The 14,370-nt window shown below is 41.9% G+C and overlaps 1 protein-coding gene across 3 annotated transcripts in view; it reads left to right on the forward strand.

Annotated features, from left to right (window-relative positions):
- Window positions 1–14,370, forward strand: part of ACER2 (alkaline ceramidase 2) — a 32,360-nt gene that overhangs the window by 11,427 nt on the left and 6,563 nt on the right. For all 3 annotated transcript variants that reach the window (XM_054583201.1, XM_054583202.1, XM_054583203.1), the window contains 3 exons: window positions 825–966; window positions 7,641–7,778; window positions 13,807–13,944. In XM_054583201.1, the coding sequence (XP_054439176.1) occupies window positions 825–966; window positions 7,641–7,778; window positions 13,807–13,944 (418 nt within the window). The remainder of the gene's footprint in view (window positions 1–824; window positions 967–7,640; window positions 7,779–13,806; window positions 13,945–14,370) is intronic.

Consider the following 14,370-nt stretch of genomic DNA (forward strand, 5'->3'; position numbering starts at 1 on the left):
CTGTTCTTTCATCTGGGACATATTTCTTTGCCTCCTCAATTCGGGAGCCTTCCTGTGTTTGTTTCCGTGTATTAGGTAGAGCTGCTTTGACTCCCTGTAAAAGGCACCCATCTGGATGAATGTGGCTTCTTTAAATCCTGGTTGGTTATGAGACTTCCATACAGCTTGATTTTCTGATGGTTCTGGTTGTTACTTGTTTTGAGAAATAGTAGTAATTCTCTCTGTGATTGCACAATGAAGTAAAGTGTGTCTACCTACACCTCCATCTTGATGGGAAGTCCGTAGTCTCTCACAGAAGAGTGAGAGAATGTTTAACCTGTATTTACTGCCTGTTCTCACGAAGGCTAGTGGACAAAGACAGAATGTGTTTCGCGGTGAAACATTAAAGTTCTGATGTGCTGATATATAGGCCCTGCTTGAAATTATCTTTCTAGACTTGAATTCTGGCCCTAACTCGTGTGCCTTAGTGAGTGAGGTGTTCCTCTGTAAACTAAAGTGTTGCTGGTTCTATTCCTGGTCAGGGCACAAGCCTGGGTTGTGGGCCAGATCCTCAATTGGGGGCATGCAAGGGGCAAATAATCGATGTTTCTCTCTCTCTCTTTCTTCCTCCCTTACCCTCTCTCTAAAAATAAATAAATAAAATCTTACACTTGAAGTCTGCATGCCCAGGTGGTGTGAGTTTCTTCCTTCAGTTTCTTTTTTCAAACAGAGAGAGTGATCTGGTGATTGTGATAGTGGTTGGTGAAAGGGCTATCTGTAAGCAATGTACTGAATTTGTGAGTCTGTTCTTTGGTGACCTTTTTATTGGTTGTAATTGATTCTAGGAATCGGATCCGTCTACTTCCATGCGACTCTGAGTTTCCTGGGTCAGATGCTTGATGAACTTGCCATCCTTTGGGTTTTGATGTGTGCTCTGGCCATGTGGTTCCCTAGAAGGTATCTACCAAAAATCTTTCGGAATGATAGGTAAGCTTGGCTAAACATTTTTGCATTTACTGCTAGGTGCAATACCCAACAGAATGTACATATCAAGAAAAATAGCAGACAATGAAGCCCAGCCTAGTGATAGCTAATCATACACCTGTTGAATATCCACTGATTGTTTAGAGTCTGATAGTGTAAGTAAACTGACACATAAAAGGGGGGATTCTAATATGCTTGGAAAAGAATTCTTGCAACATTAGGGAGAAAAAGTCAAATGTCTCCCTTATTCAATATGAGAAAAAATGGAAAGATTTTTCAGTGGAGGATTACTGAATATTAGCTCAAAGACCTTTGGTTTTCTGTTAGAACATTTCCTTTGGTCCAATCTACTCCACTATTTTATAAATTTACAGCAGTATCCACAAAGGAATTGGTTCTTTTTTTTTTTTTAAGATTTTATTTATTTATTTTTAGAGAGAGGGGAAGGGAAAGAGAGAAACATCAATGTGTGGTTGCCTCTTCCACGCCCCCTACTGGGGACCTAGTCTGCAACCCAGGCATGTGCCCTGACTGGGAATCAAATAAGTGACCCTTTGGTGTGCAGGCCAGCACTCGATCCACTGAACCACACCAGCCAGGGCAGAATTGGTCTTAGAGCCATAGATACAGAAGTTGTCAAATGGCACTGTTTTTGCTTCTGATAAGAGCTACGGGTGTGCACACACACATATACATGTGCATATCTCCAAATTGGAAACCCAGAATTTCAGGCAGAGATGCATTTTAATATTCATTGTGTTAGTTTTGCTTACATGATTATTCATCCAGTTAATAAATTTTGAACACTTACTATTTACTATGATTTCTCTAGTCTTCTGGACACTGGAATATGGCAGTAAATTAAACAACAGAATCTCTGTCCTTGATGAACTTACACTGAGACTGGGAGACTGTGAATCAATAAACACACACATAAATAATATTAGGGAGCGACAAGTGTTATGAGGAAAAATGAAGGTGGTTAAGGGGTTGTAGTAACTTGGGTGATATTTGGAGTTTGGTCAGGGAATGCTTTCCTGAGGAGCTGTATAAGGTTGTTAATCTCTGAAGGAACAGAAGAGAGTCAGTCTTATAAAGGTAAGAATGTTCCCAGAACATATTACTCACATGTCTCTCTGCAGGACACTATGACTTGTCAAGATATATGTGGATAAATAGTCTAAAGATACAGATTAAATCAAGCAAGTTGGAACAGGAACAGGAGCTATGTAGCTCTTAAAGATGAAGTCTGTTGTCTATGGACTGAGATGGAGGAGCGCCCATGAAATGTGCCAGCTCCAAAAGCACATTTTATAACCGTGGGTGTAATATTCTAATTTTAAAATGAATGTGAGAACCTCTTTTTGAGTATATGTCTTTGTATGTGCACAAAAACTCCTGGGAAGATGAGGACAGCAACTACTTCCATTCTTAGGAACTGGGGTGGAGAGAGAACTTTCATTTTTACCTTTAATCTGTACTGCTTCCTTTTTTTTTTTTTTTACAAGAGCATATGTTCATTTTTAGTATGAAACGTATTTTTAAATGAGGCAAGGAGAAAAAATACTTTAAATGGATTAGCTGTAAAATCTTCATCCCAGGTAGCAGGACTTGAATAGTGTTATCTCTCAGTATTTTTGAGCAGAAAGAAGTATCCTCAAGAAGTTTACTCTTCAAAAAATGAGAGAAAGGCCCTGGCCAGGTAGATCAGTTGGTTAGAGCATCTTCCCGATATGCTAAGGTAGTGAGTTTGATCCCTGGTCAGGACACATACAGGAATCAACCAACGAATGCATAAATAAGTGGAACAACAAATTGGTGTTTCTTTTTTTCTCTCTCTCACCTTCTTCTTCTTTCTCTCTCTAAAAATCAATAAATAAACATTTTAAAAAGTGACAGAGAGAAAGAACTAGCTGTTTACAAGTATAAGTAAAAAGGAGGTGTTCCTGGTCATAGATGAAATACAGTCTCCTTCTTGCCGAGGCTGCCTGCTCGGTGCAGGAAGCGTACTTTAAAATGCAGCAGGCTGTTCAGGCGGTCTCCCGTTTCTAGTCTTGTCTTGTTTCCTTGTTAGCTTCAAGAGAATGACTGAGGATGACCAGAAAGCCTTGGGAGGTGGGGAAGGGGATGAGGTTAGGGATGGAGGAGGATGGCACTAGGCAAGGTCATGAGGTGACTTTACAGGCAGGGACTTTTTTGACTCTGCCTGGTAAACACACCATTTCCTTTTGGCTTTTCCTATTGTTTCAGAAGGTGCCCACCAGTTACCCCCATCCTCTACCAGAGCCTGGAGGTGTGTGTTAGGTTGAAAGTAGAGGAACCACTTTGTTCTTAGATCTTATCTTTCAAGTCCTGGGATCTGAGCAAGAAGTTGAAGAAATGGAATAAGGGCTTTGTTTATTTCTTTGCGGTACTCTGGAAGCCTGGGTTGCAATTCCAAGTGGCATTTTTAATGTATTACTAATAGAGAACCTTTTTCTTTTCTTGTTTCTTGACAGTGGGAGTGAGGAAACATTGTTATGAGCAGGAGAGAAGAAAATGGGGCAGTGGCTGTAGTAATTCAAGCTTACTAACTTTAATAATGGAAACACATTATGAGGCAGGGAGGTCTGTGACCCCTTGGGACTTTTCCATCTCCAGCACCATTTCTCTGCAGAAGATGTGACTCCTGTCTTCAGCTTTGAGCAGAGACCTTTGGAGGCTCTGACCACCTTATATGTATATATGCCTGGCTTTGAAGAAAACCTAAGTTTGAATCATAACTTCCCTGCTTATAAACCGTATCATCTGTCTCGATTCTTCAACTTTCTATTTCTTCATCTGTAAAATTAGCTAAGTAATAGGGCTTTTGTGAGATGACTCTGCAGAGCATTTCTTACAGTACTAAGAACAAGGTGAGTGCTTGATCAAAATGAGCTTTCATGACTACCCATGGGATGTAGAGATTTCTGCCTGGCATTTCTGAGGTATACATAAAAATTGAAGGAGAGAACGGGCATTGACAATTTTAAACAGCAAAGAAAGAAAAGGCACACGTTACAGAAAAGTGGCTCATTCTAAATAAGAATATCGGTTCTGTTTGTCTTCAACTTTCCAGTGTTGGGGAGGGCAGGAAGACCAAAGCCTTCTGCGTGGGCTTCACCGCCCACGCCAGGGGGCAGCTCTACAGTGGAAGTGGCAGGCCAGACCGAAGATTTCAGATCAAAACCAAGATTTCTGTAGATTAGGGGTTGTGTGATTTAGCTGTCTGAATTTATCAGATAGCTAAAATTTATCCCTCCTTTTTAAAAATTTGTTTGTAATCTAGATTTTGCTGGAATACTTCTAAAAGCATAGTAAGAGTAGTTCCAGTGTGAGATTTATGGAGAAGAGAGTATGGATTCTAAGTGACTTTGGATCAGGCAAATATGAATTTGAATAAAAATCTGCTTTTTTTTTTTTAAGTTTGATATTCATTTTGCTCATCTGTGAAGTGAAGATAATAAAAGTATCTACTTCATGGGGTTAGAAATATATGCTATAATCTTATAAAGTCTATAGTATAGTGTCTCATCCAGAGTAAGGACTCACTAAAGCAGTTATTATGAATGGCTAATTTGGACAAGTGTTTTGAAGATAAGGGTGTCTAGAACAGCAGGTGAAAAAGTTCATTATGTTAATAGGAATAATTAGTGGATTTCTAAAAAGAAGAGCTTTGTTTCATCTTGCCTAGACTGTTTTAAGAATTGTCAGGACACACACTTCACTATTCATGGTCATTAATAATTTTTAGACATTTTTGTTTTGAGAAAAAACCAAAAACAAAGAAGTATTATAGGCTAATTGTATCCATTTCTCTTTTTTAAAAGATTTTATTTATTTATTGTTAGAGAGAGGAAGGGAGGAAGGAGAGGGAAAGAAACATCAATGTGTGGTTGCCTCTTGAGCGCCCCCTACTGGGGACCTGGCCTGCAACTCAGGCATGTGTCCTGACTGGGAATTGAACTGGCAACCCTTTGGTTCACAGGCCAGTGCCACACCTGCCAGGGCTAACTGTATCCATTTCTTAAGTAATTTATCCTGCTGGGATTTTTAAGATTTTGTTTTTACAAATTCTAGGGACAGACCTATTTTATCATCCAGTTCATTTTTTGACTCCTGAGGGCCAGGTTGCAGGCTGAGCTCTGCTTGTCCGGCTCTTACACTGACATGGTGATTCAGGGTCACCATCCTAGACTCTCTGGGCCTCGTCAGCTCCTTACTTGTAAAATGACAGGGGTGGGCCTTCCAGGGTCAAATGCTATAGTCCTGTGACAATCAGGGGCTTGTTCTAAATAGGTTATGTTTTAACCCTATAGGGCAATTTAAAGTATTGGGTCTTAACCAGGGACATTTCTGTCTCTTAAGGGACATCTGAGTTTATGGTGGTCACGATGATGGGAGGTTTTATTATCCATAAATTGCATTTTACTTCAGAAGAGCAAGAGGGACATTACCAAGTACTTGATTTAAAAAATGGGCACAGGGTCTGACAGAGTTGAAAGCCACTGCTTTAAAGGGTAACTGATGATAATGATAACAGCTATGTTATAATAATATGATGCTAATGGTATTGGGTTGCTAGATTTTGGTTTGGGGAATACAGAAGGAAGGGGTGCTAAGAGTTCCCTGACCTTGTGTTCCAGTTTAAATCCCTATGAGCTGGAAAGTTGAACACAGGACCAGAGCCTGCAGTAGGGGCTGCCTATCATCACTGCTTAGAAAGCATCCACAGGGGCCCTGGCTCTTAGATATTTCTAGCTCTTACGTACCCAGGGTCTTGGGTGATGCTGGGGTTGGCTGGGCCGGCCATGTGATCTCTGCTGGCTTCTGCAGGTTGCAAAATCGTACATGCACAGGACGTCCTCTTTGGCTAAGCTGCCTTTCCAGAGCACATTCCTCCACACCCACGGGACTGAGGTGGGAGGTGTCTGCCCACGTTCTCCTTAAAGAAAGCATGTTTTGTCAAGCTGCCTTTGAACTCTTTGGCAATACTATATAGAATCTTTGGTGACTGCAATACCAGCTCAGTCAGATTTTCCCCGAGAGTGTGCTATTATTAACAATAATAATAGTTTAAATAGCATTTATTCTCAAATTACGGTAATGATAATAGTAGTAGTGGACTTTATTAGCACACACCATATACCAATCACTGTATGAAGTGCTCTAATGCTTGCAAGAACACCACAAGGCAGGTGTTGTAATTTCCATACAGGACACCTGAAGCTTGGGGAGAGTTCAGTGACTTGCCAAAGATCCCACAGCTACTAATTGGGAGGAGGTGATATACGCAGGGGATACAATTTGGAAGTTTTTGATTATGTGTTTATCCCATCTAAAAAGGCCAAAAGCCTTGGCATGTGTCACAGAACCTTAAACCCAGTGAGAGAGTATTGTGGGTCTCTACGGGTTACGTGCATGTTGGGGGTGGGTGAGCAGGCGGCCTTTTATCCGGTAGCTGAAGGATGCTGGCCAAGGCCAGGAGGAAAACACGGTTCTCCTGGGGATTTGCTGCCTGGACCCTTTCCCATATATATTTTTTTCCCTCTGGTCCAAGTTCAGGGCTACAATTCCTGCTCATTCCACTCAGAAAGTTGGCAGCTTGATCAATGATTTCCTGTGCCTTGATTATAAATTATTTTCCTCTAAGAGATAAATTTGTGTTTTTAAGGTTTCAATGCACTTTGGGTTTTTTTTTTTTTAAATAATGGAATGTCATTCAAATTAGTTTCCTAACTATGACCTGTTCCAGGGCTCTTGGCCAAAGTAAATTGGGCTCATAACAGAAACTTTGGGAAAATCACAAGCTCTTAAATTTCAGTCATAGATGAGGCCTTAGAGATAATCTAGTTCAGCCTTTCCATTTTATAGATAAGGAAACAGAGTCCCAGGGAGAGAAGACAGAGCATGTTCAGGATCACGTCGCTGTTTCTGGCTCTTTCTGAAAGCGCCTTTACTCTGAAGAGTGGAAGCACAGTATCAGTTATTTTTCTAAAACTTGTCGTGCAAAAACTTGTCAACACAAAATTCCAATGCATACTAGCCTGTGGGTTGTCAGTAAATATAGACACTATCGGAATGTTTGAGGACTTACTTTTGCATGCTAAAAACAGGACGTTTTTCCTTTTAAACTAGGAAGCTTGCAGAACACGGGTTGATAAACTGTGTTCTGTTGGCCAACCTGGTCCACTATCTGTCCTTGCAGATCAAGTTTTATTGGTGCACAGCCATGCCCAATCACTTACTTACTGTCTACAGTGGCAGAGTTTAGTAACTGTGGCAGAGACCTATGACCTGCAAAACTCAAGATTTTCACTACCTGACCCTTGTGAGAGGGTGTTTGCCAAATCCTGGGGTAAAACACGTGAAAAGAATATGGAAAAATGACACTAAAAAACAGGTATCCACATCTCACCCTTAGGGACTAAAGTTGATTCTAATTTTATTGTTCTCATGGCTAAATACTTAGACAATTTCTGATTATTTCCTAAAGACAAATTCCTTGAAGTGGACTTATTGAGCCAGTGAGTATGAGTGGCTTTTAGACTCTGGGTACTTACTGCGCAATTTCTTTTTGAAAAGTGCCTGCAGCTGGTCCACACTTGACAAACAAGACTTCCTTTGCTAATAGCTTTGGTTTGCTTTCACCAATTCAGGGGCAGGTTCAAGGCAGTGGTCTGCGTCCTATCTGCAGTTACAACATGCCTGGCGTTTGTCAAGCCCGCCATCAACAACATCTCTCTGATGATGCTGGGGGTTCCTTGCACTGTGCTGCTCATCGCAGAGCTAAAGAGGTGGGTACAGTTCGTCTTGCCTGCCCATTTGGCCATCCCTGTAACAGAGACACACCCACTCCTGGTGCCTTTACTAATCCTGAGTGTGGAAAAGGCGTTTGACTCTTTATGAAGAGATAGTTTCTGACTGTTGGATTGAAAGCAGGCTTGATTTCATTTTCAGAAAGAGGGAAACAGCTGTTTTGTGCATGCAATATGTCATGAGGGTCAAAAGTTAGCTTAGCAGGGACATCTCAAGGACCTGGCGTGGCCCTAGACCAAGTGGCTTAGAATGAACTCTGTAGAAAGGAGAGTAGATTTGTTCATATGACGAGAATAAGGAGAAAAGTACTAGAGAGGCTGCTGCATTCACACAGAAGGAAAAAGAAATGAATTTCTATGTACAGGGTAACAATGGCTTCTGGTGTAATACTCTTGACTTTGCTAGGTAAAACCTTTGCTTGACTGGTCAGGTAAAGCCTTTGCTATTTGTGTAAGCATTTTCCTTTGGAAAGTGGTATACTCAGAGTTCAAGGTTGATATTCAGAAACAGCTTAGCTCTTGTGTATACATGACTGTCTTCTTTTTTTTTCCTCCAGTCTTTTTTTCTTAATTGATTATACTATTACAGTTGTTCCATTTTTTTCTCCCCTTTATTCCCCTCTGCCCTGCACTCCCCCACCAGCATTCCTGCCTTCCCCACCCCCTTAGTTCACGTACATGGCTTATACATATGAGTTCTTTGGCTTCTCCATTTCCTATACTATTCTTAACCTCCCCCTGTCTATTTTGTACCTACCAATTATGTTACTTAATCCCTGTACTTTTTCCACCATTCTCTCCCCTCCACCCCCCTTACCTCCATTTCTGTGATTCTGTTCCTGTTCTAGTTGTTGGCTTAGTTTGTTTTTGTTTTTGTTTTTGTTATTTGGTTCAGTTGTTGATAGTTGTGAGTTTGTTGCCATTTTACTGTTCATAGTTTTTGATCATCTTCTTTTTCTTAGATAAATCCCTTTAACATTTCATATAATAAGGATTTGGCGATGATGAACTGCTTTAACTTGACCGTATCCAGGAAGCACTTTATCTGCCCTTCCATTGTTTCCTGGGTAGAGTAATTTTGGATATAGGTCCTTGTCTTTCATGACTTTGAATATTTTTTTCCAGTCCCTTCTTACCTGCAAGGTTTGTTTTGAGAAATTAGCTGATAGTCTTATGGGCACTCCTTTGTAGGTAACTGTCTCCTTTTCTCTTGCTGCTTTTAAGGTTCTCTCATTATCTTTAATCTTGGGTAACTTAATTATGAATTTTTGGTGTGTTCCTCTTTGCATTCATCTTGTTTGGGACTCTCTGTGCTTCCTGGACTTACATGTCTATTTCCTTTGCCAAATTAGGGAAGTTTTCTTTAATTATTTTTTCAAATAAGTTTTCAGTTTCTTGCTTTTCCTCTTTCCCTTCTAGCACCCCTATTATTTGGATGTTGGAACATTTAAAGTTGTCCCAGAGGTTTCTCAGCCTCTTCTCATTTTTTTGAATTCTTGTTTCTTCATTCTGTTCTGGGTGAATGTTTATCTCTTCCTTTTGTTCCAAATTGTTGATTTGAGTCCTGGTTTCCTTCCCTTTACTGTTGGTTCCCTCTATATTTTTCTTTATTTCACTTTGCATAGCTTTCACTTTTTCCTCCATTTTGTGACCATACTCAACCATTTCTGTGAGCATCCAGATTACCAGTGTTTTGAAATGTGCGTCTGATAGGTTGGCTATCTGTTCATCGCTTAGTTCTATTTTTGGAGCTTTGATCTGTTCTTTCATTTGGGCCATATTTTTTGTCTCCGCATGCCTGTTGCATTGGGAGGGTTGGAGCCTTAGGTATTCCCCAGGGTAGGGCAACCCAGGTTGCTGCATTGTGACACAGTATGTGGGGGTGGAGTCCGAGAGGGAACAATGCTGCTTGTTTGGCTCTCGGCTGTTTCAGTCACTTCCCCCACTACCCACAAGCAAATTGGGCCCTTTTGGTGCTGATTCCTGGGTGGGTGGGTTTGTGTAGGTTCTGGGGCCCTGTGGTTCTCTCCAGTGAACTCTCCTGTGAGGCTGGGATTTCTCCCGCCACTGCAACCCCCACAGGTGTTTATAACCAGAGGTAGTTAAGGCTTTCTTTTCCCACACTAGAACCCTGGGTTGCATGGTCTGTCTCACTCCCTAGCAGTTCCTCCTGGTTTATCTGCATGCAAATGTGGAAACGCTGGGTCTGCCAGTCACCTCCTCACCCACCTGGTCCTCCAGCTGCCACCTTGCTGTGTGTCTTCTCTGCCCTTCCTACCGATCTGGATAAATGTTTCTTCTTTAACTCCTTGGTTGTTGGACTTTCATACATTTCAATTTTCTGGCAGTTCTAGTTATGTTTTGTTTTTAACTTTGTTATTGTCTTTTTGGTTGTGTGAGGAGGCAAAGTGTATCTATCTATGTCACCATCTTAGCCAGAACGATTATCTTCATCTAGCCCCAACTAATATATATCTGACTATGACCCTTATTTGAGTACTCTTTGAAAGTGCTTTTGTGTGTGTGTCTGTGTGCCTACTTTTAGAAATGCACGATTCTCTCATTATTATGGACATGGGGTGTCTCAGCTGAAGTCGTGTATCTAGCCACCTTTGTGAAAGTTGCTCTGTGTAATATGTTAAGTCAGCTTTCTCTCAGTGTTTGTTTAGAAAGGAGATACTTATTTCCATTGCTCTGCCTCTGGGAATTGCTTTGATTGTCAGCAGTACCAGGCAGGGTCAAAGGTGGTTGAAGAAGTATTTAAGCATGCGGGCTGGCTGTGGGAGGGTGCTGTCAGGTCTTGTCTTGTCGGCTTCTTTGAGAATACTTCAAAGACTGGGGAATTAAGAGACCTATTTCAGAACACTAACAGATCTTGAAGCCCTTTGGAAAACACACAATATAATAGCTGATAAAGACATCTGAAATGAATTTGTAATAGTCGCTCCAGTAATGTTGGCTTATATTAGGCCAGAAGTGAGTAGACTATTCTGGACCTAGCTATGTTTCTTGAGAATTCTTTGCAATCTAGTTTTATTTTAATTCTTGAGTCTAATATGTTTTATCCTATAATTTTTATTAAAAATAGCCTAAGGGAATATAAAATATCTTTAATTCATAATGCTTAAACAAGAGCAAATGAAGAAAGACAAGTGGTTAGGGCACTTAAAGTTTAAATAAATTCTGCTTCACAATTGGGATCTTTAAGCAGGGAGACATATTTTCCTTTAATCATCAGATCTTTGTAAGTAATTATAAAGGACTTAATTTCTGTTCCATGCTTAAAATCTTTGTCCCTGAAAAGCTAGTCACCCCTCCAGCTAATTGGTCTTCATCATGGCACTAGCAAATGCAACACATGGGTTGATTCTTCCCTCCTTCTCTTGTATCTTCTTTACTCCTATAATTATCTACTGTGTCATCCTTTCCTCTCTGAAGCGTCCTTCCCATTGGCCTTGAGAAAGGTTGGAGTCTTTCCTGTCTTCTGTAACACTCAACCTGGACTCAATCCTTGTCTGTTTCCAGCCACCACCCTTTCTCTCTCTTGTCTGTCATAGCCAAACTTCTTTGAAAGTTGTCTCCATCCCTCACTTCTCTTTTACTCTGAACCTAATCCTGTCTGGTTTCTGTCCCCACTTCAGTACCCAAACCCCTCTTAGTTGTACATTCAATGACAATTTTTCAGCCTCCTGGGTCTTACGTGTTGTTCTCTCAACTGTTGGCACAATTCATCCCGCGTCCTTCAGCCATTCTTTCCTGTGGCTGCGAGGACACCACATCTTCCTGGTTCTAACTGTGTCAGCTTCATTTTAGTCTCTCGTGTGAGCTCCTTCTTTTCTACACACCTGTGCATGTACGGGTCTCTTAAGGTTCAATCTCACCTCTCTGCTTTTCTCCCTCCAGAGTTCTCCCCTAATTGTCTCATCTACTCCCTTGGCTTTAATTACTGCACGAGTATGAGTGACTCCCAGATTTATGTCTCCAAACCAGTCCTTCCTTCTGCCTCCACCATTATGCACCTACCTGCTGACCTGACTGCTACAAGTCCATGTGTCACAGGTATCTCAAATTCAACGTGTCCGAAACCAATTCCTGATCTGCTTTTCCTATTGTGGTTCTCTTAATATTTTCAGCCATAGTAAGTTGAGCACCATTTTCCTAGTTGCTCAAGCCAGAAGAATGGCTTCCTCTTCCTTCCCTGAACATCCCACCTGCTCACAGTAATTTTTCTATTAGTTGACATTGCAGTTTAAATAAAGTTCAAAATCCTCATCATGGGCCCCATCTGCTGGTCTCTCCCATACAAAGCTCCCTCTTATATTCTCTCCTCCAGCCATTCTGACCTTCCTTGTCCTCAAGGTGGCCTCAACCCTCCCACCCCAGGCCTGTGGTCATCCTTCTTTCTAGCCCTTCTCCTTCTTTCACTTCTGCTCATCCTTCAGGTTTGGGCTCAACTATTTATATGCTCTCATTGTACCCCACACTTCTCCTTTATGACACTCATCCTGGTCATAATTTAAATGGTATTTATGCTGTTGTTTTGTTCCATGTCTGACTTGTCTGCTTGATGCAGACTCCTCATAGACAGGAACAAGGTCCCTGTGTTCGCTACTGAGCCCCAGTTCCCACTCGAGCCTCAGCAGGAAAGAGGAGGTGGCTGTTGGCTGTATTGATAAAATTCGCAGCCAACAGGATGCCTCGTTGTTCTTTGTGTCCTCTTTCAGGCTCTTCTTTGCTTCTCATCAGCTACGATCTGTCATATGTCAGCAAAACGTTTCTCATCGATCTTCCGTCCGCTCACGGAAGCAGGGGAGGGACTGCTGTTCTGCTTTCTCTTTCTTGTTAGCCTTGTTCTCAGAGCTCGTTTCTAGTCTTTTCATATTTTCATTGTCCTTTCTGAGCCTTCTCTCAGACCACAAGGAAATAAACTATTTTGACTTGGGGTCATGATCTGACATTTACTGAACGGTGTGGTGTTGTCACATTACCAAGTGACTCAGCTACATCTACAATATTTTAAAATAGACTTCGTTTTTCTGATTATAGGAATGAGTTGATTGTTAAGAAAAACTTTGAGAATGCAACAAAGGTTCAAGAAGAGAAGAAATGGCAGACCTCCTCTCAGATTTTTCTGTTCTTACATAGGATCCTGCTTTTGATCTGATTTTCCACTACAAACCCTGAAAATTGGGAATAAAACCTAATGGAGGTCAGGTTTGGATGAGCCCCAAGTGCAAATAAGCCTGGTCAGTGGCATATGTAGCTGAGTCTGCCCATTTGCAAACAGAGGGACAGTCCCAGGCTACCCTGCCACCCTGACTGCAGTGCTTTCCCTCCTGCATCACAGGTGTCCGTCCAGCCCGGCCCCCATGTGACTAGTCACTGCATGTGACAGTCCACCTCTTTCTTGCCGTCTGACATATACGCTCCTTCTCCAGCTCTCTGTATGGGTGTGTTCCTTAAGCCAAACTTTCTGGGTTTAATTAAACTAAGTGTACATAGATCCTCTTGTACCAGATTAATTGTTTATATATTTGTTGACATTTGTGTCAGTTTTCATTTAATCTTGTAAAATGGCAAGGCTATAGGCCTGTTTATGTAGCCTTTTGGGGTGCAAAATAAATTGTCCATATATTTGACCTGAGGTTCTGAAAGCATGGAATGACTCCTCAGGGAGCTGGGAGAGAATAGGTTTTGGACATGGGAAAGATTTGGAGTTTATTATGAACATATTCACTTTAGATCTATATTAGACATCGTGTGGGCATGCCAAGAAGGTAGTTAGGTATGTGAGTCTGGAGTTAGGGAGAGGCCTGGGTGAGATGTCTGACTTTGTGAGCCATCTGTGCACATGTGGGATTCACATCCATGAGCTGGTGGAGTGATGGTATGCTGGGTAGGGACCGCAGTGATGAGGGGCTGGGGAGATGGGAGGAACCAGACAAGTGGCCAGTGAGGTGGGCGGAAACCAGGGCTGATGGTGAGTTTCTCTCTGGATCCTGTACAGATGTGACAATGTGCGTGTAATTAAGCTGGGCCTCTTCTCGGGCCTCTGGTGGACCCTCGCCCTCTTCTGCTGGATCAGTGACCGAGCCTTCTGTGAGCTGCTGTCATCCTTCCACTTTCCCTACTTGCACTGTGTGTGGTAAGCCTCTGCTGGTGGGGAATTGGCTGCAGGACATGGGTCTGTACTTTCCGTAGGCTCCATTCGCCCTTCAAAGTACACAAGTGTGTCCAGGGGACAGAGCAGAGCCCGAGTGCCCCTCTCTCCTCGCAGAGACTGTCAGACTTTTCAGAAGCAACAGAAACCATTGTCAAAAGCAGAATGGGCACCATGGAGCTGGCTAGCCAGAACAAAAAGAACAAATTGTTTATGCTTCAAGTCTGGGTCTCTGAGCTCTATCTCCATTATTAAAGCATAATGGAGCTTGAAAACCGAATCCGTCACCTGAGCTCTGGCTAGATCTCTAAGGTAGGGGAGGAAGGGAAGGCTTGGGACAGATGTGGGGACAAGGATGGGGTGTCCAACCGGGAACCACAATAAGGTAAATATGACCCCTTTCAAGATATA

Source organism: Pteronotus mesoamericanus, unplaced genomic scaffold, assembly GCF_021234165.1.
Source record: "Pteronotus mesoamericanus isolate MK-2021 breed Mesoamerican mustached bat unplaced genomic scaffold, CSHL_Meso_final contig_73, whole genome shotgun sequence".
Taxonomy (NCBI): domain Eukaryota; kingdom Metazoa; phylum Chordata; class Mammalia; order Chiroptera; family Mormoopidae; genus Pteronotus; species Pteronotus mesoamericanus.